General features: G+C 34.2%; 1 protein-coding gene and 1 non-coding gene across 3 annotated transcripts in view; both read left to right on the plus strand.

The window, feature by feature from the left end:
• Positions 1-12,024, plus strand: part of TRAPPC8 (trafficking protein particle complex subunit 8) — an 85,450-nt gene that overhangs the window by 7,984 nt on the left and 65,442 nt on the right. For both annotated transcript variants that reach the window (XM_043888920.1, XM_043888919.1), the window contains exons 3-4: positions 9,075-9,164; positions 10,454-10,628. In XM_043888920.1, the coding sequence (XP_043744855.1) occupies positions 9,075-9,164; positions 10,454-10,628 (265 nt within the window). The remainder of the gene's footprint in view (positions 1-9,074; positions 9,165-10,453; positions 10,629-12,024) is intronic.
• On the plus strand, positions 4,015-4,088 carry TRNAE-UUC. The gene has a single exon. It is a non-coding gene; the product is annotated as a tRNA-Glu (tRNA).

Here is a 12,024-nt window from a genome sequence, read left to right on the forward strand (position 1 = left end):
TGAGTTTGATCCTTGGGCAGGGAACTTAGCTCCTGCATCCTCCATGCATCATCTAGTTAGGCTATTTTAGCTACCTAATAATCATCTTAGATCAGTATAACTTATAATCTATTATATTAATGCCTCTTAATTGCATAGTTGAAGATTTTCCCAAACATACAAAGAGAAATTAAGAGGACTCTTGTTTTAGATCATGAAGTTACTTGGTTGCACTTGTATAGTTAGAAATATTTGTAGATTTACTTTGTTTAAAAATTAATAATTTTTCTTCTTTCTATGTCATTTTAATTCCAACAAGATAAGTTACCTTGATAGGATTAAGTTTAGAAAATTTTGGTTATCTTTACAAATCAAAAGAATCCATTTCAGGATATGTACTTTAAGCAGTTCCTGGCATAACTAATTTTCGTGAGGCAAGATTTGTGTATTTTTGGGAGAAAGTGATGGAATTTGAATTATTTCTCTCATCAGTGGAAAATTTGAAGTGTGAAAGGTGCTGAATCTAATGCCAGAGTATCCAGGTTTTTATATTACCATTGCCAGGGTTAGTTGGATAATCTGAATCAATTACTTATTCAGAATCAGTTCTGTTCTCTGAAGATGAGAGAATTTGACTACATTACTTCTTAAGGCCTCTTCTAGACCTTTAATCCTGTGATTCTGTTTTATAGGGACTTTAACATTTTTATTATTCATGCAACAAATATTTATTGATTTCTCTCTATATGCTTTGCACTGAGATAAGATGGTATATGTAACTTCATAACCTGATCAATAATTAGGAGACATTCTAATTTATAGTATCTTAAAATGCATTATAATAGAGATATAGCATATCTAATATGCCAGAGTGCTGAGGGGCACAGAGAGAGGAATTAACTATCATATTTTTTCAAAATTATCTTTTTTTATAGTGCAGATACTTTCCTGACCTCCAAAGCTCATGTACCTTTTACTTTAAAAACAATTATTAAAATGAAACATGCACAGAAAGAAAGCAAAAGTGTTAGTCAGTCATGTCTGACTCTGTGCGACCCCATGGACTATAGCAGGCCAGGCTCCTCTGTCCGTGGAATTTTCCAGGCAAGAATACTGGAGTGGCTTACCATTTCTTTCTCAGGGGATCTTCCCAACCCAGGGATTGAACTCTCATCTCTTTTGTCTGCTGCATTGCAGGCAGAATCTTTACTGTCTGAGCCACCAGGGAAACCCCATACTAATAGAGATAATGCTGAAAAGACTTAAGAGAAACAAGCAACAGTAATCTGCTCTCTGAACCCCTGCCCCACCAACTTTCATTGGTTTTCTCTGGTATTCATTTTGTGTTTCCAAGTAATATTTTTATATGGTTGTTTATGGCTTAATTATCCTAAAGGAGATAAGTCCTGGGTGTTCATTGGAAGGACTGATACTGAAGCTGAAACTCCAATACTTTGGCTACCTCATGTGAAGAGTTGACTCATTGGAAAAGACCGTGATGCTGGGAGGGATTGGGAGCAGGAGGAGAAGGGGACGACAGAGGATGAGATGGCTGGATGGCATCACCGACTCAATGGGCATGAGTTTGAGTAAACTCCCGGAGTTGGTGATGGACAGGGAGGCCTGGTGTGCTGCAATTCATGGGGTCGCAAAGAGTCGGACACGACTGAGCGACTGAACTGACTGACTGATGGCTTAATTAAAATTTTTATTTATTGATTTCTCATTATAATTGATGAAGATTTAGCTTAAGTACGCCCCTTCTTCCATCTCCCTAATGTGGTTTTTTATAATATTTGGTTAATATTCACTGTTGACAATACTAAGTATTCACTTCACTGCTGAGCCGAATATTGGGCTTTCAGTTCGTTTTTATACAGCATTTTGTTTTTTTCGGGATTTAGTTAATCACCTTTTGAAAAAACAACTTGCCCAGAGTTCTTTGTATTTTTTGCTAGTTTCTCAACCTTCCAGTAGCCTCCCAGTAAGATTTTCCCTTTGATAGATTAATTTGAGATAATCCATTTATTAAGGTCTCCTTCCTAATGTCTTCTCTCTTTCTACTCCACACATTCTCAATAGGGAATGATAAGCATTCCTCAAGTGGGTGAAAATTTGGTAGTTGGGGGACAAAAAATATATACTACAGTGATTTGTGGCTCTCCAAAGGACCACAGTACATTAATGGATACATAGTATATCTGTGGTATTATGTAAGAGTATTCTGTGGGGAGAAGGAACAATTAGAAGAATATTTTAAAAAGCTCACCAGGCGGGTTGGGGGGTTGGAGGGGAGAGGGAATATAATGAAATGGAAGTTTCAAACACTGTTCTACTCTGTCATGGTTTGGCTGCATTCCGAGACCTGCTCCATAACTGCTAACCTGGAGATTTCCTTCCCTACTCTGTAGCCTCTCATTCATATCTTTAGGTATATTTCATTGATTTGGTAAAGGACATCTCCAGTATCTTCCTAAAAAGATTTATGTTTTGGAAGGTAAAATTTTTCAGGAATGAATGCCTGAAACTACTTAGGCAGACTTTAAAAAAGAATCTGAAGTGGTTCGGACAAGCTTCAGAAGAAAGCAGTTTCTTTAGCTTCTTTCTCTGCTACTTAAGGCATTTCTCTTTAGCTTTATTGTTACATTGGTCTTGAAGGCTGAGAATGTGAGATGCTGAAGTACTGAATTTATTTTAATAAAATTCTGTTAGAATAATACTCTGGAGATTTGAGAATGTGAGATGATGAAGCACTGAATTCATTTTAATAAACTTCTGTTAGAGTAATACTCTTTGGAGATTTGAGTGGTTTTATCCATTTTAAGTAAGATTAATTCTTTGTCTAGAAATACTCTCTAGTTTTACCATTAATGTGAGTTGTCATACTTTTCACCCATTCTGTTTATGAAATACATGTTAGATACTTACCTCATAAGCCTAGCTTCACAGTGCCATTTCTTCATCAGATTGGTCAGTTAAAGCTAGTGTTCCTTGGTATAGTAGTTGGAGAGACATAATGATGGAATTGAAAGAATCCTCATTATGTATAGCTGTTTCCTCTGGTGGTCTCAGTTTTCCAGATTGTTCATAATCTACTCCTTGTCTGTTACTTTTTTTCCACTCAGCTACTACTTTTTGGTATTTGTTTCCATTAACATGTCTGTTTAATTTTTCTAAAATGGAGATAACTTTTGTTATCTTTTATCTATTACCTATTGTATTTACTCTTGATTTACAGTATTATCTGCTAAACTCAGACATTGACCTTGAAAAGTATAGTTTGGGCTGCACCTTGTTTTGGTAAGAAGGAGGAACATATTTTCCATCCTTTTTCAGTATGTAGTGTACTTTTTTTGATTGTCTTTATGTTAACTACTATTACTCTGTAAGATACCATGAGACTTTAGTGAATAGTCATGTGTTAACAGTGTTTTAGGAGATTGTTTAAATATTCTTTAATGTCTTTCCAAAGATTTTTACTTAAAAGCATAAAGAACCCTTTTAAAAAGTGGTTATTATTTAAAATGTGGGTAGTGCAAAATAGGAAATTATTGTTCTTATTTTTCTAGTATCTTGAAGTATTTTTCTGTTTTTTGTCCTGGGAATTGCTTATCAATACCAGTTACTTTGAACTATAAGAAAGTCCTGGCATAATGAAATTCCCTAGGATGATACAATAGTGAACAAAATCACTGTTATATCATCCTTCAGTTTGAAATTTTGTATTGCCCACAGTTCTACATCTTCTTTCAGGAAGTTATGAAAGAAGTTTGGAGACAACATCTTTATAGTCATATCTTTATCTTTTTTTTCTCCATTGAACACAGTTGAGACTTGGGAATTTTTAGTCGATATTAACAAAGAAAAGAAAACTAACAGTGGAATACACAATTTTTCACAGTTACTAGACAAATCAGAAGATGAATACAGTGACATATGGCAGTTTAGACTCATGCTATCTAGTAGAAATAAATGAGCCACTTACATAATTCTCAGTGTTCTGTAGCTATAATAAAGAATGTAAGAACAGGGAATTCCCTGGTGGTCCAGTGGTTAGGACTCTGTGCTTTCACTGTCAGGGGGCCCAAGTTCAATCCTTGGTCAGGGAACTAGATCTCACAAACCTTGTCACTTTGCCAGGAGCGGGGAAAGAAAGAATATACAAAGATATGAGTGAAGTTAACTTTAATATATTTAATTTTAACACAAATATTATCATTTCAAATGTAATCAATGGAATTTTTTGTGTGTATTATCTTCAAATTTTTATGTGTATTTTCTTTTTTTAAATTTTATTTTCTTTTTTTTTAATTTTATTTTAATAAATTCTTAAAAAAAAATATTGGCATGAATCAGCATGGGTGTACTTGACATGAATCAGCCATGGGTGTACATGTGTTCCCCACTCTGAACCCCCTCCCACCTGCCTCCCCATCCCATCCCTCAGGGTCATCTTATACTTACAGCACACCTCAGTTCAGACAAGCCACATTTCAAGTGCCCAAGAGCCAAGTGTGGCTAGCGGTTACTTACCTTACTGGACTGATGACAGGGGTGAAATTGGTCATATATAGAAATCCCAGTCTTTGGGTCTTCAGATGACGGTATCTAGGACAGTTGTCTTCAAACTCAAGAGCTGATGACTGAGCAATGCATTTCTAAAAACAAAAAGAAAATACAGTATTTTCACCCAATTTAACAGGAAGGACTTAGTTTAACAGGAAGGACTTCATATAGTATTTTGAAATGCTAACCTAGACCATCCCATTTTGTTAAAGGACATGTGACCATATTCTTTGATCTTTTATGATGTTTGGGTAACAGAATTTACTTGATACAGTTTGTTTCAGGCATGTGTATGAAGGTAATTGGAAGGAATCAGATGATGTAGAAATGAAAATTCATTAACTTAATCACTGTGTTTGCTGTTTAGAAGTCTAAAGAATGAAAATGCTTTGCAGTGATGGAGCAAAATAAAATGACCTTTTTTGTTTTCAGCAAAATTTTGAGCCATCATGTTTTTCCAAAATGTTGCACCTTGGCTGTGCAAGAAAAACCAGAAACAGTGATAAACTAGAAGTTGTTAGACGTCTTTAAATCTGGAATCAGTATTTACATGGTGAATGTGTTCTAGGTTTGTGCATAATAGTTGATGGACTTTCAAAAAACAGTGCCTAATTGAGGCATATATCTTTGAAACTGGGAATAGATGAAATAAAATTTGAGATTGCTTTATTAAAATTTCTAAAAAGTTTGTTTTGGTTTTATTCTTAATTCTGTGAATAATTTATAAAATGAATTAGAAATACAATAAAATATCAAGGGTCGGTTAAATCCAGATAGTAAATGCAATGACTATTTTTCTTGATATACTGAGGGTTAAAAGGAATATAGTTTCAAAACAGAATGATCTGTTTTTTAAAAAAATCTATGGTGTATGAGAAATTTAATTATTGGGCATAAGTTATCATGGCTTGCATCTCTTTAGAATACTTTGATTTTTGCTGATTTTTTTTTTTTGGAAAACACTTGATTAGAAATAGTCTCTTCAAGGATAGTTTTCAAAAAAAAAAAAGGATAGTTCTCAAGGGTGTTGTTAAAATACAAGGTTAGTGTTTCTTAGCTCTTCATATTATTTAAGATTATTTGATTTGCAAAATGCTCATAAATTTTATATAAAAGTTCTGGTTTTAGTTTTTTATAGCTTTTGTAGTCTGAGATCTTCTGAATTAAACCATATATTCTGATAATCACTGTCAAGTATTTTTGACTCGAGACTTCTTTTATTGAATTAAATAATTATACATCTAATTATCATATTTCTTTCCCTTACTTGAATATTTTCATTTGGGAAGATATTATTTTGCTACTACTGTTTATCAAAAGTTAAAGTTTTAAGTGCCAGCATTATGTGGAATTTGTAATATTTCTTAGTGCTTTTTTGTTTAGTCTGAATGGTGGTTTTCTGGTACTTTCAACGTTTGTGAATGACTAGAAAGGGAAAATAGTGATTTATGGGTGATGTTTCTGTTTAGGGTAGCCAGTCTTTTTCCCTTACAGGTTTGGGACTACTGATAGAGAGTGTTTGGTTTCAATAGAAAGAAGACGAGAGTTGCTATAGGTCTGTCTCAATGCCTGCAGCCCTTGTTAGATATGTATTTGAACACTAATAACTTTGGCTTCCCAGGTGGCACATTAGTAAAGAATCCACCTGCCAGTGCAGGAGAGACAAGAGACACAGGTTCAGTTCCTGGATCCGGAAGATCCCCTGGAGTAGGAAATGGCAACTCACTTCAGTATTCTTGCCTGGGAAATTCTGTGGATAGAGGAGCCTGGTGGGCTACAGTCCATGGGGTCGCAAAGAGTTGTACACGACTAAGCATGCACACACAACTCTGTTTGCCAAGTTACTGGCACTAAGAAGGGAATGAAGAATAAATGGGGAGAGAGAGAGATGGCTGCCTTTTGTATGAGTGGAGGATAGAGCATTACATTTTTTTTTTCCACTTCTTGGCTGCCGCCTTTACCTTTCTTACCAGGGGAAGAGTACATTCTACATAGAGAAACTAACTGGTAGGATATCATGGTTGCTGTTTCAGTTCCAAGCAAAGAACATGTAGAGAGGGAAAGGAATATGAGCAAAACACTGATTTCATCCCAAAATATGTACAAGAGAATTTTTAAGGGATGAGAAGTGTCACTAAATGTTAGTCTTTTGTTAACATTTAAAAAAAAAAAAACAACCTTTTTTTCCCTACATGCTGCTAAAACGTTGCTTGAAAAAGCAGAAAGAGAGGGATACCCTAATCTTCTGCCATGTGAGAAAAATGGAGGAGGACTTCTTAATTAGCCCTTCAAGGAAACATGTGGCTGAAGGAAAAAGTTACCTCATCAACCTGAATGTGACCGACTTGAAGGATAAAACCCACTTCTGCCATATATTTAGAAAATTTTCCTTTGTTCCTATATTCTTTGTTGAGTACCCAGTGTTTTCTTGTACCAGTATTTAGAAAGTATTATTTCAGTTTAAGAACTCCTACATGTGTATGTGTGCTTTTTTCTTTTTGATTTTTTTTTGTTGTTGTTAGATTTTGTTATCTGGAACATACTGTTGCAGAGTCAAAACTATACAAAAAGGTACATTCACAGAGGCCTAGCTTCTGTTCAGGCCCTTCCCCTTTCTCATCTCTTCTTTCTGTTACACATGGTGGCATTTGTTAGATTCATCCTGTCTTTTCTCTTGGACAGAGTAAACTAATACATGTGTGGCTCTCTCTTTTTCCCTTTTTTTCACAAAATTGCATACTTTTCTACTGTTGTCTTTTTTCACTTAATTGATCCTGGGGGCACTTCATCGTAATCATGTGGAGATTTCCCCCTTTCTCTTAAAACTTCATAGCACATCCGGTGTGTGTCCCATAGTTTACTTAACTAGTCCCCTCCTGGTGGACATGTGCATTTTCTAGTCTTTTATTACAGGAAATGTTGCAATGAATAGCTATTTTGGAAGACCTAATTTGTTTATTCAGAACTCCCCAACCCACTGTGAAACAGACCCCTTGTCATATGTCTACAACTTACCTGTTTTTTTGTTAAATTTAAGCATTGTTGAAGCAACAAAGAAAATAGAAAAATAAAGTTGATAAAGTCATTTCCCCTATCATCTGTGGTGATTTCTTATCTAACCAGATTTTTCATTATTTATATTTTATTTTCTCTTCATTGGTACTGAGTGAAAATAAAAACTAATTTTCAAGCTAGAGACTCATTTTGACTGATTTAGGGGAAAGATATATTTACTGGTCAGTAAGAAAATTGGTTTCCTGTTGTAACAGACTAGTCTGTGTCATTCTCCAGTTATGCCACTGTTCGTGTATATGTATATATATAGTACTATTTCTGGGAATGTTTTTCCTCTTCTGTAGCAAGAAAACGTGAAAATTTTGTAGTACTAATCCTCCTAAACAATATGTGGGTTATTCTCATAATCCGTTTGTTGAAATTAAAGTTATTTTGTATATATGATGCCAGGTTGGATATGCTACTTGGTTAAGATGAGTAGCTTTATTATTTCAGCCTTCCCAGTTTAACGTAGTATTGCAGTGTAAAAAGAAAATATACTTGCTATGCTTTCAGTGATTATAAGAATAAAACAAAAAGTACATAAGGTTTTATAGTCAGCATAAGTAACTAGGAATAGAGTGTCCTTTTAGTAAAACTGTGATTTAGATAATCTGCTTAAACCTAATGAAATGACCAAGTTTAACAAAATTCAAGTTTTTAACAAGTTAGAATAGTTGTAATGTAAAATGCTTAGCATGGAGTGAGAGAGATTTGACATTTTAAGAATCACATGACATACATCTATATAAAAAGTAAAAATACACATCTTTGTATTTGATTGTGAGGTAAGCATGTTTTGAAATTCCATTTGAAGAGGTTTAGTTGCTATCATACTCAGGTAATGATGTAAGGTTTGTCAGCTTGACCACTATTGACATTTTGAGCGAGATAATTCTTTGCTGGTGTTGTAGTGGGGTGTGTGTGTGGGGTATTGTTATCCTGTTTTCCTCAGTGTAGGATGTTCTCATTATTCCATCGTTCCTGACCTGTTTCCCTAGATGCCAGTAGCACCCCTCCTTGTCCCTATTTGTGACAACTCACAGTATCTCCAGACATTGCCAGATGTTTCCTGGGGGTCATGATTGCTCTTGGTTGAGGACCACTGTTCAGAAATAATGCCATTTATGAGAAAGAGCTACTTATAACAGCGTGACTAGTGGAAGGGAAAACTATAGTTCTAACATCTGGTTGTTCACATAGGTAATATTGAAAGCATTAATAAATAAACTGTGGTATCATTGTGTAGGTTTGGGAATAGGTCAGTTTTATTTTTGCAAGTGCATGTACTGCCATGTATGAATATATTTGTGTGTATAGCTTATGTATGTATATATATATTAAAGCACATGTGAAAAATGCTTGTTTATTGCTAGAAATGATGTTTCATACCTTTTAGGAATATGAACTTGAAATGTGGACTGTTGTAAACTGATTCTACTGAACAGTTTTAACTTTTTCTTTATTAATTTTAGCTACTACTCCATGGTTTGAGTCTTACAGAGAGACCTTTCTTCAGTCGATGCCAGCGTCAGATCATGAATTTCTGAACCACTATTTAGCATGTATCCTTTGACTTTTATGTTCTCTTAAAATATTTGGAAGTTACTGATGTCAGAAAGAGTTACATAAATGCAAAATTGTTGAGAGGATGGAAAAATTATTTTTGTATTGAAATGCTTCAGGTTTTCTTGTTGTCCTTGTTAAATGGCATCCTAGATTCAAGACTGGTAGAACTAAGTTTTGGTTAAAAAATAAGAATACTGAGAGCCTGCTTATTTTTTGTCATCCAACTTGCATATTTCATGCTTAATGTGTTTTTAAGCTATTTTAGAAAGAAAAAATGTAAACTGTCAGTGTTAATTGCTTTTGCTGGTTGTCTCAAAATTCCCTGGTGGTTCAGACAGTAAAGAATCTGCCTGCATTGCAAGAGACCTGGGTTTGATCCCTGGATCGGGAAAATCCCCTGGAGAAGGGAATGGCTACCCACTCCAGTACTTTTGCCTGGAGAATTCCGTGGACAGAGGAGTCTGGCAAGCTACAGTCTGTGGGGTCTCAAGAGTCAGACACAACTGAGGGACTAACTCTTTTACTTTCAAAATTAACTGCTTATGCAAAAGCTCAGATTTAGAAACAGCTTTCCATCCTTTAGTAACAAGTTTTATAGCTGTTAACCTCCTTTCACAGTTATGACTTTCATTTTTTTTTTAACGTGGTTACAGAGAAAAGTTGAGAAGGGACAGAGTATGAAATTGCATCGAGATGGAAGGGAGAGGATCAAGACTCAGCAGAAGTTTTATGTTGGTAGTTGGACAGTTTTCATATTGTCCATTTTTATTTTCATAGATTTCCTTATTGTATAGATAAGTGATCTAAACAGCTGTCAGCAAGATATCTTTAGTACTTAGAACCTTGAATTATATAGAAATGTTGAAGAAATTATTTTATGCTTGAAGGAAAACCTATAAAAATCAGATTTTGTTTGTTTTAGCTCATAAAATACCTCCTTAAATTTACTTTTAAAGAATAATATTAAAACAGAAATAAAGAATAATATTAATTATTGGACTTCCTAGATGGCGCAATAGTAAAGAATCCGCCTGCCAGTTCAGGAGATGCAAGAGACACAGGTTCGACCTTTGAGTCGGAAAGATTACCCTGGAGAAGGAAATGGCATCCCACTCCAATATTCTTGCCTGGGAAATTTCATGGACAGAGGAATCTGGCGGGCTGCAGTCCACTGGGTTGCAAAGACTTGGACATGACTGAGTATGCATGCATGCATGCATGCAGTTTATTTTAATAGGATAATAGTTACTCGATAAGTGATAATTACCTTAATGTGGTTTACAAGGTATGTTGGTGGCATCCTCTGGTGAAGCTGAACCTGTGGAACAGTTTTCAAAATTGTCACAAGAACAGCATCGAATTCAGCACAATAATGACTATTCCTACCCCAAGTGGTTTATACCAAATACACTTAAATATTATGTACTTTTACATGATGTAAGTGCAGGAGATGAACAGAGGTAAGCTTTATTTTTTTTAATTTTAAAATATTTCCTGTCAAATGAGTTGACATTAATTTGGACATGGCTTAAGTTTTTGATACATTTTTCATCTAAGAAGGTAAAAATTTATTAATAAATTAGCTAGATCTTTTATTTGAAGTTATATTCGGCAGCTACATTATTTTATTTCATATGCTTATCCAAACTTTTCCTTCAGCATACATGTCTATTAATCTTTGTTCACGAGTGCTTGCCATTTTATATCTATAGATCTTAGCTGTTGTTTCTTACTTTGTATATTATTATTGCTCATTATTTTCTCTTGTCCCTTTCCCAGTTTTCCTGTAACTTTTCGTTTCCTGGTTTATAGGCACTTCTTTTTTCACTCTTCACTCTCATCACTTTATATTTTTAAACTTGATGTTTTTCACAGTCTCAAAAAAAACATCCAAACACTTATTTCGTATGTCCCCTTTAATATTCGTTGTTGGTGATTTGCCATAGTCCTTTTATGTTTGGGATAAGAGAATAGCTTATCTTTAAAGATGAGTTCTTAGAAAAGTAAGATAATATTAAAACAGTTTTATGGCTTTTTCTGGCCAGTGGGGGTGGGGGAGAAGATGGGACACCCAATACTTTTTTGTTAAGAGGGAAACTTAAATGTCCAAAAAAGGTTAAATGCATTAAGACTTTTTGCTGCTTTGCAGTTTATTTTGATTTTTGGTTTAAGATATTGATCAAAATTAATCTTTTGTTTCAAACTGTTATTCTGTTATGTCAATGCTGTTTAGAAAATGCAGTTAAATAATTGTTTTTTTGTCCTTGTTCTGAGCACACGCCACCGTTTTAAAATAAAGTTTTCTCGATAAAACCAAAGAATTGTTCTGAGGATTACTAACCTTTATAATTTTTTTTGACATCATAAATAATCTGTAGCTTCTTGGATAAAGTATATTATATAAATAGGAATAATTTGAACTGGCTTTTATTCGTTTCAATTGTTTGAATATGGATACCTTCCATATTGATTGGTTATAACATAGGTATTTAAGTGGTAATTAAAGTGTTGAGCAGTGTTTTTTTTTTTTTTTAATCAGTGGTTCTTATGCTTAACAGTGTCATTGATAAAGCAAGTAGATGTTTAGTTTATTGTACGTGAGTAAATATACATACACATATACTTTATGTGTTTATACAAATTTATAACTGTTTTACTTAACCGACCTTAATTTTACAGTGTGTAATAGGATTTAATTATTTGTTAGGTTTGTTATTTGTATAGTATTAGTATCTGCATTGAATGGGATATATCCATATGTTTTTTGATACCAGATAGCTGATGAGTTTAGCGAGAAAAACTAATTAGGTTAGCTCTATGTTCCAAAATTTCATTTCCATTAGAATATACTATTTG

Source organism: Cervus elaphus, chromosome 27 (genome assembly GCF_910594005.1).
Source record: "Cervus elaphus chromosome 27, mCerEla1.1, whole genome shotgun sequence".
NCBI classification, from domain to species: Eukaryota; Metazoa; Chordata; class Mammalia; order Artiodactyla; family Cervidae; genus Cervus; species Cervus elaphus.